Source organism: Mastigoproctus giganteus, chromosome 8 (assembly GCF_048544385.1).
Source record: "Mastigoproctus giganteus isolate SK-2022 chromosome 8, ASM4854438v1, whole genome shotgun sequence".
Lineage (NCBI taxonomy): Eukaryota > Metazoa > Arthropoda > Arachnida > Uropygi > Thelyphonidae > Mastigoproctus > Mastigoproctus giganteus.
The window spans coordinates 194261032-194279662 of NC_143582.1; the positions used below are offsets into that span (position 1 = coordinate 194261032).

Below are 18631 nucleotides of genomic sequence, written 5' to 3' on the forward strand. Positions count from 1 at the left end.
GGTTGTTGACACTTCACATCTTCAGGCACTTTAGCAGGTGAAAGAAGAGTGCTGTGTTTCAATAATTGCTTAACCCAGGAACATCTGAGTTGAGTGGCTGTAGCTTCCCCTCACTGAATATCAATCGTGGGCTGTTAGCCTTAGGAAATGTAATTAGTGCATTATGTGATGAAGGTAGTCACATTCCTTATAGAGATTCTAAACTTGCTCATCTACTTCAAGGTTAGCATTTAAATAAAATATGCGGTGATTTAATGTGTTGGTTAACATCTTCCTGACCAACAAAGCTGCAAAAATGAACTAAAATGCACAAATATGGGCATAAATACCCACAGACAGCACTTCTGGAGGGGATAGAGGATGTAATAATTTTATTTTAAACCTAAAAATATAAAAGATTGCCTATAACAACTGAAGTGATATTATAATTTTAAAAGAATGAACAAACAGTAACAATTTTGAATGTGAATGAAAAATAATGAATAAAAAGGATGCCAAGCAACTAGACAAATAGAAGTATGGGGAACTGTCTCAAGTTTGAAATATTGTGCACAGCTCATGTGAAAACTTAAATATGAGACTGGAATAGACTAGAAAAACTGTTGTGTTAGACTTAATAAAACTACAACACAAAAGTAAAAAGAGTCAAAGGCCCAGTGAGACATGAAATCACATTCCTGGTATAAAGTTATCGCAACTGAGATATATATTTAGATAGCAAAAAGATGAATTCAGGAGGCCTGCTATAGAAATAATGAAATGAAATCAAGAATGGTAATATGCTTCACATATGATATCAAGCACAAAAGTGAAAACAAATTTAAATAAATTTACTTTTAATTTTGGAAAGTTTTGCCGATAACAGGGCAAAGAGGCAGGTTACAGAAGAAGGGGTTTCACATTTAAATAATAATAAATATTTTGAAGTGCCCTTTTTCTCTTTGGAAACCGCAAAAAAAAAAAAAAAAAAAAAAAAAAAATTAGAGTTAAATTTCATGAGTATGGTGGATGTGGACCACAGTGATAGTGCTTTACGTGACATTTTTGAATGGAAAATACAGTGTGTGTAGGGATGGTGACATAATGTAAGTGAGTCAAAAAATATAAGCATAATTTTTATTTGATTGAGATTGTTGTGCTTTTATTTATTTATTTATTTGTTTATTATTATTATTAATTTTTTTTTTTTTTTTTTTTTTTTGGGCCACCATTTTTTCCTAGCCATATACCTACAATTCATCACTAGTAATGATGGAAGAAACAGCATGGATCAGCAGCAGCATGTTAATGAAGATCCTGACATGCAATAACTTTCCACTCTTGGTGAGGATGTGAGGGAGAACAAACTTGGCTGAAAAATATATCACATTCACAAATCATTTTATTAGAATTGAATGATATGTCCCAATTTCACTAGCAACTTTGCAGATAATTAAATTTTGATAATTTCTGATCAGATCACAAACAATTGACGCTTTGATTTTTGAAGTTGAAGAGCAGCAAGAGCAAGAATCATTTTTGATGGACAAGCAGTCTCCTCTTTAAACTCTATGAACCTTGAAAAGTCTTTGAATTGCACACGGCATCCTCTCCAAAAGCTTCTTTTAATATTTCATGGGTTTATGTTGCACTTTTCCCTTGGTTTTAAATAAAATTGATGCAAATTCATTGCTTGGTGTAAGCACTCATTTTAAAAAGCAACAAAACACCTATTTGTGCACACCATTCAGACTGACCGCAGATAAATGATTCTTGGATGGAAAATGTTACTTTGTCTAGAAGAATTACCGAACATGTGACAAGCGATGACTTGCTATAATGCCAGAATTTCATTATACAAAATCAATCACTGAACTTTTTGATTACACCTCGTACATATCTATTTAAATAAAAAATTTGTTCTTGCTAAGAATACATATCTAAAACTCAGAAATTATTGTGATCTTGATTGCACATGTAATCTCTATAGTAAGGGTCACCGATTAGTTTTCTTCATAGTCCATATCAGAAAAAAATATATCTCTTTGTGGTACAGATCCCTTTTTGGCATAAAATTAATAAATATCAAGTAAATGTTGTCCTTTTATTACAAAAGCTTATTATTATTGAATATGAAGGAAGGCACATTCAATATAATGCATGATAAAATTTTTAAATGTACCATGTAAAATTAAATTAAATTACAAAAATGCAAAACTAAAAGAATTACTTATGTACAAATTATTGACTTGGTTCTGATTGCTTGCAGTTCATGAAAATTTGTTGGCCTTTCCACGTGGCGCCTCCATTGCCAGGTGGGAAGGAGCAGCAGTGCGTAGCACACGCTTCTTGATCAGACCGGGGTTCGAGCCTGTCACCACCAAATACGGAGGATGCGGAATAGGTCAGGGAATGACCACCGCATATTCCGGAGCAGTATAGCCTTAGTTGCTAATGCTCCTAAAAACCAAATAACAAACAAGCCTTTCCACATGCTGACCATGACCACTAAATTGGTGACACCTAATCTCTAGGATAGTATGGTTTATTGTATAGTATTATTCCAACCATCCTGTTTGGTATAAATAGAAAAAAGTTTGTTATGACAAAATAGTATGACCTTGCAGAAATCTGTATAAATTAATTAAAAGAAATTATGAGCGAAAAATAAAGGGAAAAAAAATCATCTTTTGCAGATTCCCTTGGAGGAAACAGTCATACAGTGATGATTGCTTGCATTAGTCCAGCAGATTCCAACCTTGACGAAACTCTGAATACACTTCGTTATGCTGACAGAGCAAAAAAAATCAAAAATAAGCCTATTATAAATAGAGATCCACATGCAGCAGAGCTAGCACGTCTTCGAAATTTGGTAATGGTTTATGTTTCAGTTTTGACTTATTCTGTATTACATTATCTGCATTGTGGTTTATTTATTTTCATTGAAATAGCATTTTTTTTTTTTTTTTTTTTATTATTGTTTAGGTTCAACAACTTCAAATTCAGCTACTTCAAAATGGTAATGTTATTAATGGCGATATTTTAACTCAATCATCAGGAGGAGGTGATTCAAAAGACTTGCAAATATTACTGGAAAGAAATAAACATCTTGAAGATGAGAATAAAAAATTAGCTAGGGAGCTTCATTGTGCTCTAGAACAAACTACAAGTTTATGTGAGAAGGCATTGCTGGTAAAGAAACAAATATCATTATATAACTTTTATATATAAAGTAAAAAATATATATATATTTATCCTTTAGTAATCATGCACAATTTTGTAATGTCAACTGTTATGCAAGGGTGTAGAAGAGTCTCTCCAAATGTGTAAATTTAAAGCACAGGCAGTGAGAAAACACCCACAAATGGTGGCTGTTTTCTTGTTCATTCTTTCCTACCTGTTCATAATTATAAAGACACTGTCATACAAAAATTATCATATTTGTAGTGGCATTAATGTGAGAGAGAGAGAGAGAGAGAGAGAGAGAGAGAGAGAGAGAGAGAGAGAGAGAGAGAGAGAGAGAGAGATTTTAATAACCGAACATGTTAGTAGTCGCAGAGAATGTACATGTTTAGAACATCTTAATTACTTTAATTTAAATTTAATTATGATAATTTTGTGTAGTTATTTTCAATAATATTTTGCAAATTTACTTCTTACCTTTTATGAAGCTAATTCTGCTTCATTGCATTCATTTTGGTATCTTGTAAACTAACTTCTTAAGTTCAGTAGTAAATAAAGTTTTGGTAACTGCTTAATAAGTGTAATATTTTGAAAGTTTAATTCTTACTTTAATAATGATTGAATCATCACTTTCATAGCCTGTGGCATGTATTCCAAGGTCAATGTAGTTCCTAGTGTAAGGAATATACTTATCTCAAATTAAAACTTGTTGATTAGAATTGAGTTACAAAAAAAAAAAAAAAAAAAAGCAGTGTATTCCTTGACAAGTCCCTGTTTTTATTTGTCCCTAGGGACAAATAAAAACAGACTTGTCAAGAACTCTAGTATCAAGTGAGCTGCCAAGTGATGTGACCCTGATTTAGCCTCCCAAAGAATATTAAAATGCATACTGCTCTGGTTTAAGAGGATTTGGTCTTATTGGAAATTTCCATTATCAGGGAAGTGGATAAATTTTTTTTAAATAAGGATAAGTGACTAGAAACAGAGTGCTGATATGAGAATAAATTGATGATGTTACCAATAAATTGTCAAATTTTAAGGCAGATAGAGCATTATTGTTCATATGAGGACTGTTATTAAGAACACATGACCTAACAATTTGTTGAATAAATATAGGGCCATGCTGAAAAAAATGCCTTAAATTAGGTTAAGAATGTATATGTGTTTGCAATTCTGGCCAGGCATGAATGGAACAACTAAATGCTGAAAGCCTTGTGGATTATGTGAAAACTTGGGGGAGGAATGCTGCAAAGCTTTGGGGTAAAATTTTTATCAGTGACCCAAAGGTAGTCTGTTTTGTAGAGATAGGAATACATTTCAACAAAGGTAGTTTATGGGTTTTTGCCAGTATCATTTTTGAGGACATAAAGGTTCAGGAGAACTTACTATTTGGGGGAGGAATAGTAAGTTCTGTAGAAGAGGGCTGGTTTTGAAGTGATATTGTGTAGTCGTAATTTTGTTTCAGTTGTCATTTGTTTTCCGAAGCTGCACTTAATCATTCCGTTCATTTTATTATATTTTTACAGTTTAGTGTGGGTGTCTTTCCATTCATTTGATATTAAATTTCCCAACTTCTTTAATCAGTGACTCCATTATTTTTCCCGGAACAGAAGTTAAACTGACAGATCTGTAATTATTTGCATTACCCTTTGAGTCCCCTTTGTGAATTGGAGATACATTTGCACACTTCCAGTCCATGGGGACTGCCCCTGAATCTAATGACGCTCTCATAATTTTGTTAAGGGTTTGCATACTTCACTCATTGCCTTCTTCAATATAACTGGATAGATCCCATCCACCCCAGGTGCCTTTCTTGTATTTATCTTCAACAATTTCTCCTCCACTTTGCTCTCCGTTATTACAAAATTATTTAGCTTCCTGTTAAGAGTTTAGTAAACTTCTGTCCTTCCCTTCCTTACAGAATTCCTCATGTGTGAATGTAGATTCAAAATATTCATTCAGTTTGTCAGCTATCTGAGCAGGATCATCAACAGTCGAAATACCAATATCAAGTGGACCAATCTGATTTGTTCCCTTCCTTCTGGAGTTTACATGTGTAAAGAAGTCTTTGTTGTTTTTCTTTGCATCCTTTGCCAAGGATTTCTCGTAATCAGCCTTCGCTTGCCTAACCTCCTTTGTGACTTGATTACAGACTAGCTTATCTACCATAGGCTTCTGTGTCATCTGATAATTTATATGCATCCCATGCATTTTTCTTCTCTTCCAGGAGCCTCATTAGTTCATCTGACATCTGTTTAGGTCTAATTCATGAACAGTATTTCTTAGTTGGTATGAAAAGCCTATTAGCTTCCAAGATTATTTTCTTGAAGGCTTCCCATTTAGAATTCGCTATTTTAACATCATTTGATCACACTGTGTAGAATTTAAAAACTGTCTGAGACCACTGTAGTCACCTTTATGAGAGCAAAAACCCTTCCCGTTACCCTTGATGTTAGTTACATCTTTAATTATATCCCACATCAGTACACTGTTGATCACTCTCACTTAGTGGTTTCTTTATCTTCAAATTCTTAATGCATGAATAATCACTGCTGATAATCAGATCAAGAATATTACTCCCTCTGGTTGCCCCCTCGAACATGTTGCTGTAGAAAACAATTCTCCAATAAATCTACAAAAGTCTTTCTAGCGTACAAGTGACCAGTCCACAAGCTCCAGTCAATATGTGGAAAGTTAAAATCCCACATTACAAGACATTCTGATTTACTGGCTCACTATTTTTCTGCACAATTGTTCGTTGTGCTCATTAGAGTCATTAGGCATATAACACACTCCTACTCTCATTTTCCCTTTTCCAATGTTTATGTCACACCAAACTGGCTCCGCATTGCACTGTCCGCCCATGTCAACTGGATCCACTTCCTTAGATTTTTTTTCTTAACTAACAGCATAACCCCTCCTACCTGTCTATCTGTACGTATCGTACTCCCCAAATTCCAATTCTGCACTGCTTATATCTGTGTGACACTGTGTCTCTGATATCCCAACAATATCTGCCTTTGATGTCTTGACAATCACTTCAAATTCATCAAATTTATTTACTATACTTCTAGCATTGGTGTACATGCAAGTATACATGTACCTGTTCTTACTCTTAGTTACCCTAACACAGCCCATGTATTTACTTGTTCCATTACTCCCAGCAGCTCTTGAAATCCCCAGCAACTTGCTCTCTAGACTGCTGCTTATTACATTAGAAGCAGTGCAAGAATCATTTTCGTCTCTGCCTGCGGCTACTGTTAATCTTTTAGTCTGTGAATCCCCAAGTTAGCAGATTTCTGACCCATATAACACTGCCTCGATAGCCTCAGAAAATATTCTTAAATACTCTAAGTGTATCCCATCTATGTAGAACCAATCTCTCCTGCTAGCAAGCATGGACCATGCTGAAAAAGATTCTACCCCATGGGCCTTGCACAATTTCTCCAGGATTGAATTGAATGACAAGTCTTTCATCATATACTCCCTCCTATTGTGTCTGCGCAGAATTGCAGACACTTTCAAATTTAACCCTAACTCTCGACCTTTTTTTCAACACTGACCTGTACTTGTTAAGTAAATCTGCAGATCTCTTACTCTTAAGGTCATTGGTGCCAACGTGTAGCATTAGCATTAACACATGGTACAAGAAAGCAAGCTTATACAGCATCAGCCAAAACACACACACACACTCTTCTCGTTTCAGTCAGCCACTTGCTCCAAATGTTTGTCTTGTTCTGCCTTAAAGCTATTTAAGCTATCAACTTCTACAATGACAGATGGAAGTTTGTTCCAGTAATCAGTCACTGGCTGGCTAAAGGCAAACTTCTGCACATCTATCCTACAACTGTCTTTCCTCAATTTGGATTTATATCTCAGGTGATTATTCTGAGCAAGAGGAAAAATTCTATCAGCATTGAGCATGCTCAAACCATTCAAGGCTTTATAAACCTCAGTTAGATCACCTCACAGGTGCCTAGTCTCCAGACACTGTAATTTGCAACACTTAAGCCTTTCTTTGTAAGAGCAACCCTTTGTTCCATTCACTAATCTTGTTGCCCTTCTCTGTACTCGTTCCAACAGCTCTACATCCTTCTTAAAATGAGGCCTCCAGACCTGTATATAGTACTCAAGATGTGGCCTGACCATTGCCTTATACAAGGGGATAATCACCTCCTTATCCCTGCTAGAAAAATTCCTGTATATCATTGACAAGACACCATGAGCTACTCTTGCAGGCCATCTGCACTGCTCAGAAAACTTCATATCTGCCTGCAGAATTACTGCCCCAGGTCCTTTTCACTCTCTACCACTGTCAGTGTAGTACCCACACCTCTCAGCCCACCTGCTCAACTTTTCTAGATCCTTTGCAATTAAGTGTACAACATTATCACCTTTTGTGCCCTTAAAAGATGATATCTACTTTACAACATAATCAAATTTTGTCCCTGGCAGACACACTGGTCCTGTTCCTCCCATTCTTTTTGCATAATATATTCCCCGTCTCCCTGACAATAACTAGCTTCTGTGAGACCAGCACATTCTGCCTTGGAGATTCCTGCTGTGTTGCCTAATGCGCAGCAGTGAGCCCTGGTGTTCAGTTGGGCAGCTAAGAGCTTGAGGGGCCCCTTATATTAATTTCTTCAAGGGCATCTACCCTATACCCAATATTCTCATAGCTAGATCATGTCCTGTTCCAGAAAGGTCCGCAAACATTTCACACATTTTTAGGGTCCATAGTCTAACGAAGGACCCTTATAATGTCACTCGGTTGTGTCCGTCTGTCTGTCTATTCATCCATTTGTTACAGCATTGTATCTCTGGAACCACTCAACCTATTGACTTGAAATTTTGCATGGGTTTGTACATCATGTGTGCCAACATAATGCAATATTGATTGTTGTTGACAAAAATTTGTCTGAGAAATGGGGGGACAAAAAATGTTGTCGACAACCTATAGCTTGTTATACCCTGTTGGAAAGAGCTCAACAGTGTATAATAAGCTATAGGTAGATTTAAAATATCTTTAAAATTAAAAGTGGCAGCACCAGATAAGAAAATGAGTAATTTTCATGTCCCCCCCTCTATTTCCATCACTAGTGGAGCTAAAATTTAAAAATCACATTAGCTATGCATTATTCAATGCTTATCAAGGGAAAACTATTCCGATTGAAATCTATCATTTCCTTTTTGTGTTAAAATTAAAAACCATTTTTTTTTTTTTTTTTTTTTTTGCACTTTGATAGCACGCTTCTTTATACTAAGTAACTCTCCTTTTGGTAACGAAAAGGTTGCTAAATAGTTAGTTAATCATTCTATAAAGGTCATTTATAAATTTTGCAATGACAAGTATTTTTTAACAATTTTCAAAACTGGAGTTGTCCCAGCACAGAGTCTTGCAAGGCCCTCACCTAGTCGCTTCTCCCCCAAGACTTTAATTGCTTCTACAGGAAGAAGTCGGAGTCGCTTCTCCCACCCTTGTCATTCACAACAACTGGAAAGACTCAAATAGACGTTTTTGTTAGTTCCTCAGTTTTAGGCCAAGCTGGGGTACAAGAAACTTATTCAGTTACCATAAAGCTCTCTATTTGAGATACTACACTAACGACCATTCGTGACTATGGACTGGACCCTTCATCCTGAGTGCCCAGTATTCAGTAGTTGACCGATTTAGACTGTGATGCGTTGGAGAATTGCTCCCTTTGATTCTCCCCTGAGCCACAGCATTCCCTCTACTTTGTGCTCATTGCTTTGCTGTTCTAGTCTGGGTTATGATTCCATTTAAATACAATTTAATTAACAATGGAATTTAATAAGATTAATAAATTTTACTGATTAATTGATAATACTATACCAAGCTAACAGATTTCTAATACAGTGCTACGTATTACCCTGTCTAGTTTTATGTTAGACCTTATGCTATCAAGTTCGGGATATACATTACACCATTCCATATCGATCTGACATACTATAACAATGGTGGCAAGTTATGAACAGTAAAATGTATGGACACTAGGTATTAACTTTCAAAATCGCTATCTAAATTCAAAATAAACCAAGGAGCTTGACTTGGACTAAAAATAATTTAATATGACAATTAAGTAAAAAAAAAACCAGCTAAATATTTATTAAAAAACTTAGCATCTGCTGGAGCTGCAAAATCTTGTTCAACATGTGGATAACCTCTTAGTCAAAGATATTTAATGATACCACAAAGGATTTGGCTGGCAAAGGCCGAGTATGAGAAGTCACTTGCTAAGAAAGCAAAGAACAAGGACAAGAAGTTTGCCATGTATTGGGATACAGAAGAAGAAGAGAAAAAATCACATTTTATAATGAGTGTGGAAAAGTCTGAGATAGTACAGTAGATGCTGTGGATGAGTTGAACAGGTATTTTGCATCAATATTTACAAAGGATCCTTCATAGTGGGGAGAGGCTATGTGAATGAGGCTGGCCATTATGAAATTAGAAATATTGAAATTCAGAAGGTTGTTTATTGTAAAAAACTTTTGAGCCTCAAGGCAAGTAAGGCCCGTGGAGTTGATAGCATACATCCAGCAGTGAAACTGCATTGAACCAATAAGGTCATTATGACAGCATCATTGCAACTGGGCAAGATTCCTTTGGATTGGCAAAGTGCAACTGTATCGCTAATACACAATAATGGGTTCTAAGAGCAAAATGAGTAACTACAGACTTATCGGGTCTAATGTTAGTGTTAGGGAAAATCATGCATGCAATAAGAATACAATACCTGGACATTTTGGGGTATACATTACAGTTTTGTTAAAGGAATATTATGTTTAAGTAACTAGTTAACTATTTTGACATGGTGATTATCATCCTCCCACACATTGGCTGAAAGCATCTGAGGTTTTTTTATATGAAAACCCCAAACACAAGAGGCATTAGAACCTATAGTACTTAGTACCATGCATGGATTTAAGGTTGAGAAGATGAAAGAAGATACTTGTTGACTTCTTCCTCCTTTATTCTTGAATGAATAAAGGAGGAGGAAGAAGAGAAGTTGGTTCTGTGAGTTTGAAGTTGGACAGTAAAAGAATGTCAACTGGTTGCAGCATGTGTTCAGACTGCTTTGGAAGAGAAAGTGGGAATTATAGAGGCCAATTGAGAAGAAGAGTGCCCGTGGAAATATCTATAGAAAATGCATGCAGCGGAAACAGAATGTCTATGAGACAGAGTGGAGAGACTCTGTTAGAAATCTAGTTTATCTAGTTTAAATTTTGTTAATGATGCAAGGAATTGTATCAGCTTTTTTCACAATGTGGTGGAGTTATATGGTCTCAGGTGACAGTTGCATGGTTTTTCTCCTGGAAACTTGAGTTTTTCTTCTCGCAAACTGACCAAATAATACACGTGTGTTTACAGACACAATATACCAGCATGTCATAGTCTTAGTTGCTTTGCTGCTTAACATGCACACTATGCCTAACCTAACTTAGTCTCTCATGAACTGGCTACAGCAAATAATTGTGTCATAGTTTATTTAGACTTTAGCAAAGCACTTAACTCAGTTCCACATAAAAGGCTACTGGAATTGCAATCATGGATAAGATTCTCAGATGGATTGCAGGATGCTACAGGAGCTGTAATTAATGGTTTTTGTTCAGATTGAGATAACCTTAGAAGTTGGTCCCCAAAGGATTTGCACTGGGACGATTGTTGTTTCTGATTTTCTCAAATGACATAGATGAAATGTTGTCATGTCAGAATTTGCAGATGATGTAAAGATTGGTAGAGTTGTGGTGATCATTGCCAAGCACTGCTCCTTCATGACTTGGAATAGGCTTCAGGCCTGGTCATGAAAGTGACAGCTGTGTTTTAATGCTGCAAAATGCAAGGTCTTACACTTGGGAATAGCAACTCCAGAATAACATGGTGGGGATTGAATTAAAAAATGAAAGAATGGGATATGAGGGTTGTCCCCCCTCCATCTTGCAGCCGGTCTGTATTGCATGAACTTGCATCAAGAGGTCACCACGGGGGGACCATGGTGTTCCTTTTTATGATATTTTGAACATTTGCTTGTAGAGATAGGGAGGTCATAATCCCACTGTATAAGGCAGTTTTAACTGCATTTCAAATACTATGTCCAAGTCTGAGGACACCGCATACCTGGGAAAAGGCATAAAATGTCTTGAAAGAGTTCAAAGATAGGCAGCCCATTTGGTAAGATCTGCAGAAGGGTGTCCTTATTAAGGAAGACTCTTAATGAAAGGGAAATTTTCACTGTTATAAATTATTCCAGAAATAGGGCCATAAATTCAAATTACAAGAGAAGAGGTTTAGACTGGATTGTTGGAAGTTTATTCCAGATAATTACTGAAATAAGTTATCCTGCATGAGTAGTTGAGGCTGCCAGCTTGGAGAAATTGAAAGGTCAGCTGGATAAGTGCCTATATGAGGAGGAAAACACACAAATACAGTCGGACCTCTGTATAACGAACTTGATCATTTGCTTGAAAAACTTTGTTAAACAGAAATTTCATTACAAAGAAATATAACCTTTTCAACAATCAAAAATACTGTAATTTACCATTCAGAAATATAGTAAAAGATGGAAAATAAATCAGAAATAAGTGGGAATGAATAATTTTTTTTAAATTTTTAAAAATTTATTTATTAATACATTCATATTAAGAAATGACTGCGTACATGATGGCACACAATATATTAGTACACTTTTAGGAATTATTTTGTAAAATATTTGGTTATTTTTTGTTGTACACTGGATTTTACAGTCCATTGATAAAAATGTTTGCATTTGTTTAAACACTCAAATATATTTTCTTCATATTGAAGGCCTCAATGCAAAGTTTCAAATGCTGCCAACATTTGATGTTTGGTAGATTTAATATTGCCCTCATTTTCATCTAACTCATTGCTGATATTGTCACTAGTTCTTTGAATACCCTTCAAAATGTTGGAATCACTTGGATATTCAGCTACTATGACATCATTATTGACTACTAAAATTTGTCAGAAACAATTTCCCCACTGATCAAACCTCTTGCTTGGAGTTCTTCCTAAGATTGATTGCTCAATATCTTGTAGTAGTTATCCTTCTCATCGCTGTTAATTGGCATTTTAGCAAAACCTGCTTTTGCAAAACAATTCTTAATTGTTGTTTCCATCACATCTTGACTCCACACTTTTGCCAACTCTGATTTGCACATCTGAAAATCTGTAAATTGGCTGGTTTCTATTCCCAATATAATTTTTTTCAGTATGCACCTTCAGTACATTTTCATATTCCTGATAATGCCTTAGTCCATTGGCTGAAATTTAGACTAGGTATTCGGAAGAAAAAAAACAAGCTTCACACTTGTAAGTTTCAAAATTGTGAAGTGAAGATGGGCAGGGCAGTTGTTGACAGTCAACATGATTTTTCTGTTTTCTTTCATCTTTCTATTGCAATTTAAAATCCACTGTTCAAAAATTCCGCTTGTCATCTAAGCTTTTTTGTTGTAGTCCAACTCTAACGACTTTACTCCTTTGAAACATTGTGGTTATTTACTTTTGCCTATTACCAAAAGCTTCAGTTTTTCAATACCAGCGATATTTGCACCAACCAAGACTGTAATTCCCTCCTTACTATTTTACGACCTAAGCATTTATCACCTTTAAAAGGCAGTCTTGTTCGGCAACCATTTGAAAAATAGACCTGTTTCATCAACATGAAATATGTCTTTGGGCTCATAGTCCTCCATAATTTTTTTTTAAATTGTTTCTTTCCAATGAGTACAGTCTTTTTCCATTACAACTCCACTTTCACCAGAAATAATTTTTTTGAGTAAGCCATGACTCGTTTTAAATTTGTCCAGCCAACCAGAACTGGCTCGGAATGCTTTATGCCCCGAAAAAGATGCGCACTCCATAGCTTTTTCTTTTATTAATGGCCCTGATTTGGCATATTTTGGTCTTCAATCAGCTTCGCCCATTAATAATGGCTTCATCCGCATATAATAATCATACGTGCATAATTTTGCATGCTTCCAACTGGGTCTCATTTCCAACAATTTGAGAATCAAAACGGTTTTTCAGAATGGGTGACACACTACTGGCAGATATACATGATTTTTTTTTTTTTTTTTTTTATGCTCTGATCTACTCAAATACGCCTTAATCTTTGCCAGTGGCTGTGGATACATAGATAGCAGTTGATCAGCATGACTCCTCGATAGAGAAGAGGTTTCGGTTGTATAGGTTTTACGGGAAACAGTAAATTATGGAATGTTTTAGCTCTTAAAACTATTTTCAATATAATGACCAAGGGAAAATCAAAAAAAATCACCAAATAGAAAAATTCACTATATGGGAGTTTGTTAAAGAGAGGACCGACTATAGTTTGTTTTTATTTTATTTATATATTTATTTTGGCTGGTACAACAAAAGCCTGTGGCTTCCTTACACCATATGGCTGATACTAATACAGTAGAGCCTCATAAATCCACATTCTCAAGCCAAGCTAAGCATATGCCAGATTTTTGAAAAAAAAAATATATTTTTTTTTCAATGGTTATGCACATAACCTAAGTATTCATGGGTAGTAGTATTTTTATTGCATAATGAATGCAATAGCTCAGATTTCCATAGCCTGCACAGAATGATAGCTGCCAACATTAAGCCAAAAACACCAAAATGTTAACCTGCACTGGCATATTGATTCAGTGGGCAGCATACTTGCCTAAGAAATAAAGGTCATGGGTTCAAATACTGTCCCTGGTACGGGGGTTGATTATCCAATATTTTTTATGAAGTATAAATAGTGCAGTATCATTTTAGCAATCAAATCCCTTAGAAACTAAATACATGTTACTGTACTATTAAGTATTATACTATGAATTAGTTTTAAATGCCTTGCAAAATTATTTTATACATCACCAATATGTAGGAATAATGACATATAGTCTGGGAAATATATAAAACAGAAATATATTGTTTTTTGGAAATTATTAATGCAAAATAATGCATAAATACTGCCTACAATTATTTATTTTTTAAAGTCTGGCCAGCCAAATTCCCCTCTGCCCTTACACCATTGTCTACCCTGGGAAAAAGTTTCATACTATCAAGATTTTTGAGGTTCTAATGTACTGAATTTCAATAGCTTAATTAGTGTAATTTCTAACCATACTGATTTATATTTCTTCTCAGGCTGAAATGAGTAAAGATAAGCTGTTGCAGCGACTAGAAGAATTGAAAGAAAAAACTGGGTAAGAAATTTTGGCAATTGCTGAACTAATTTTATGAATCTAATTGATCACTATTATATAATATTGAGAAGGTTTTTTGTTGTTGTTTTTTTCCCCCTATCATATGGTGCCTTATATTTTGTATAGATGTCTTAGTTGCATTTAAATTGCAAAGGTATTGTTTTCCAACAATTGAGGTGTAGTATTATCCAGCATTTTTATTATAATATAGAAATAACTGATATGCAGTTTTGTTTTAGTTATTTTTGTTGTTAAATAAGCATATCAGAACTACTAGTGTTCCTGATTTAGTATTACTATCAGTATAGTGTAAGGAAGCCCAAGGTTTTGCCGCATTTTGCTCCACTTCTTAACGTTGGCTCAATCTAAAGAGTAATCATTAATCATAACCTTCTGTCCTGCACTGGCCAAAAGGGAGGAAAATAATAAGTAAAAAAAAAAAATAAATAAATAAAACAAACCACCTATTTGACTCCATCCTCATGTAGATATCCATTCAATTGACTTGAACCTTCCCACACTGTCAGCCTTAACCACCCGTGGAGGTAACATTCCAGTAATCAACAACTCTCTGGCTAAAAGAAAACTTCCTGCAATCCAGCATAAGCGTCTTCCCTCATAATTTGAATATATGGCCCCTAGTTCTGGAATAATTTATAATAGTGAAAATTTAATCCTCATTCATTTACTTTTTCTCCTTATATATCTTAATCAGGTCTCCTCCAAGGTGTTCAGTTACCAAACTCTGCCACTCACACATTTTAAGGAGATGACCTCATCACCCCTTCTATTTTCCCTATTAAGCCATAAACCCTTGGTTTTTGTCTTTCTCCTTCCTCATACTAGGGTCAGTTTTCCTTCCAATTTTTCTTGAAGAGCCTTGAAATTGGAGTAGTACCAATTAGGATTTATCTAAATTTAAATATACTTATTCCCAATGGGTGGGAAGCACTCTCATTTAATCCAGGTTGTCACAAAATATACATTTTCCTCCTAATTTGAAAACCTAAAAAATAGCATTCTCTCAGATGTTCATAACTTAGGACATGTTGGATGTGACAGATTGATTACATCTTCAATCTGTATTTTCAAAATTTATGATTTATATATGTTATTAACAGTAAGGAAGGTAAAAATATGAGTAGAAAAGAACACAGGTATAGGCGTAATATTAAGATGCACCTCACTAGAAGTGAAATTTCATTTAATTAATTTTGATATATTTACATTAATGATGATGAACTAACTGTGATCAATCCATCATAGTTAGTCATAGTTTCCATCCAAAGAAATCTAGTGGATTTAAATGAGCAGATTATTTGTTAGTTTGTTTGTTATTTGGTTTTTAGGAGCATTAGCAACTAAGGCCATATTGCTCCGGGATATGCGGTGGTCATCCTCTGGCCTTTCTGCATCCTCCGTATTTGGTGGTGATGGGCTCGAACCCCGGTCTAATCAAGAAGCGTGTGCTATGCACTGCTGCTCCTTCCCACCTGGCTATGGAGGCGCTCCAAATAAGCAGAGATAATGTAGGCATTCAGTTTGACCATCTCTGCCAATTCAGTGACTGAGATACTTATTATTGAAATATTCTCGAGTGGTGAAGTTAAAATATGCTGGAGCCCTTTATGATGAACAACATTTGATGGCATGTTTCCAATGGAACTTCTTCCAGCAGTGCAGGTAGTTCCTTCCCCAAGAAATGCTTGTAATTTTGGTCATTGAGTACAGGTGGCAGTAGAAATGGACCAATCAGGTTGTCACCAATGATACCTGCCCAAATGATCCGCTGATGCTGAGATTTTGTGATAACAAAAAGATTTTCCAGTGCCTGTTGGTAATTGCTGCAAAAATTCATAATGGCATCTCTTGTGAATTATGATTCATCTGTGAAAAGTAGACAACGGAAAATTGAAGGTTCAATATACTACTGCAGAAGTCATTGACAAAGCATGTATGGGCTCACAAAGTTTTCCATATATATGAATGTGCAACCTAATATATAAGAGAAAGGGCTTGTGCATTGGGATAAGTATATTATGAACAAATCTTGTTGCCACTGACAAACTGTATAAATAAACCTTTAGTACAATAAAACTACAAAAACATTATATAATTAAAATACAAAATTAAAAGAATAAAAAGCAGTAAAATATAAAGAATAGACTAAAAGTGATAAAATAATATAATACACATTACAAGCATCTAAAGGTCCCTCCGTAGCCAGGTAGGAAGGAGCAGCAGTGCGTAGCACACACTTCTTGATTAGACCGGAGTTTAAGCCCGTCACCACCAAATACCGAGGATGCGGAAAGGTCAGGGAATGACCACCACATATCCCGGAGCAATATGGCCTTAGTTGCTAATGCTCCTAAAAACCAAATAACTAACTAACAAGCATCTAAGGTGATGTGCCTCTTCATCAACTAAAGAAATGATGATACAACGAACAATCATTTTATACCAGCACAGTATGATCAGACAGCAAGGAGGAAAAAAGTATAAATATAATTCTGCAATACATATTATATTAAACACTCATTAATCAGGCTCTAGGAAAACAGGACTGTTTGTTGTTAAATAAACATATCACCAACGTTCACCATCATGAAGAATAACTTTCTCCATGATAATAATAATAATAATTTCTCCGTGATACATAATATTGACACATAGATCCATCCCATTTGTGGGGGCTAGGGTCATGGGGCAGAATTTTTCTCAGCGTGGTCTGTGTTTGTTAACAGGAGAGATTGTTTCTACAGGGATGGGATACACTTAAATAGAAAGATTGCAAGAATATTTTCTGATGCTATCGAGGCAGTGTTAGGTGGGTCGGAAAACTGTTAACTTAGGGAGTATTCACAGACTAATAGATTAACGGTAGTTGCAGGCAGAGGTGAAAGTGATTCTTGCACTGCTTCTATTGAAATGAGCAGCAGCCTGGAAAACATGCTGGGGATTTCAAGGATTGCTGGGAGTCATCATAAAACAAGTAAATACATGGGCTGTGTTAGGGTAACTAAGAGTAAGAATGGTGCTTGTATACTTGCATGTACACCAATGCTAGGAGTATAATAAATAAATTTGAGGTGCTGTTCAAGACTTCAAAGGCATCAGAGTCATGGTGTCACACAGATATAAGGAATGCAAAATTGGAATTTGGGAAGTACAATGAGTACAGAAAGGAAGAAATGGCCATGCTGTTAGTTAAGAAACACACAAAATCTGAGGAAATGCATCCAATTGACGTGGATGGACAGTGCAGTGTTGAGTGGTGTTGGTTCAGTTTGGTGTGACATAAGCACTGGGAAAGCAAAATTGATAGTAGGAGTGCGTTATAGGCCTAATAACTCTGATGAGTACAACGAACAACTGTACAGAGAAATAGAGAGGGCCAGTAAATCTGATTGTCTTATAATGGTAGATTTTAACTTCCCAGATATAGACTGGAACTTGTGGGTTGGTCATTTGCACACTAGCAAGACTTTTGTGGATTAATTTTGTTGATTGTTTTCTACAGCAGCATGTCCGAGAGGCAACCAGAGTGAGTAATACTCTTTATCTGATTATCAGCAATGATTATTCATGCATTAAGAAACCACTAGGTGGCAGTGATCACAGTGTACCGATGTGGAATTTACTCAAAGATGTAACTACCATCACGGATAAAAGGAAGGAGTTTTGCTTTCGTAAAGGTGACTACAGTGATCTCAAACAGTTTTTAAATTCTGTACAGTAGGACCAACTGATGATGTTACCAACAGAAAATTCTATCGACTAAAGAAATCAGAAGCATTCAAGGAATTAATCATGGCAGCTACCATGCTTTTCATATCAACTAAGAAATACTGTTTAAGATTTAGGCCTAAATGGATGTTAGATGAACTGATGAGACTCGTGGCAGAAAAGAAAGATGCATGGGATGCATATAAATTATCTGGAGACACAGATAGATGCCTATGGTAGATATAAGATAGTCCGTAATTGAGTCACAAAGGAGAACAGGCAAGCAAAGGCAGGCAGATTATGAGAAATCTTTGGCAAAGGATGCAAAGAAAACCAGTAAAGAATTCTTTACTTATGTAAACTCTAGAAGGAAGGTAATAAATCAGGTTGATCCACTTGATATTGATGGTTTGATCATTGATGATTCTGCTCAGGAAGCCGACAAATTGAATGAGTATTTTGCATCTGCATTCACACATGAGGAATTCTGTAGGAAGTGGAG

At 35.6% G+C, this 18631-nt stretch overlaps 1 protein-coding gene across 1 annotated transcript in view; it reads left to right on the forward strand.

Moving 5' to 3' along the window:
• Positions 1–18631, forward strand: part of Klp3A (kinesin-like protein 3A) — a 188479-nt gene that overhangs the window by 38856 nt on the left and 130992 nt on the right. The window contains exons 6-8 of the mRNA XM_090380432.1: positions 2676–2851; positions 2965–3171; positions 14342–14400. Coding sequence (XP_090236558.1) covers positions 2676–2851; positions 2965–3171; positions 14342–14400 — 442 coding nt within the window. The remainder of the gene's footprint in view (positions 1–2675; positions 2852–2964; positions 3172–14341; positions 14401–18631) is intronic.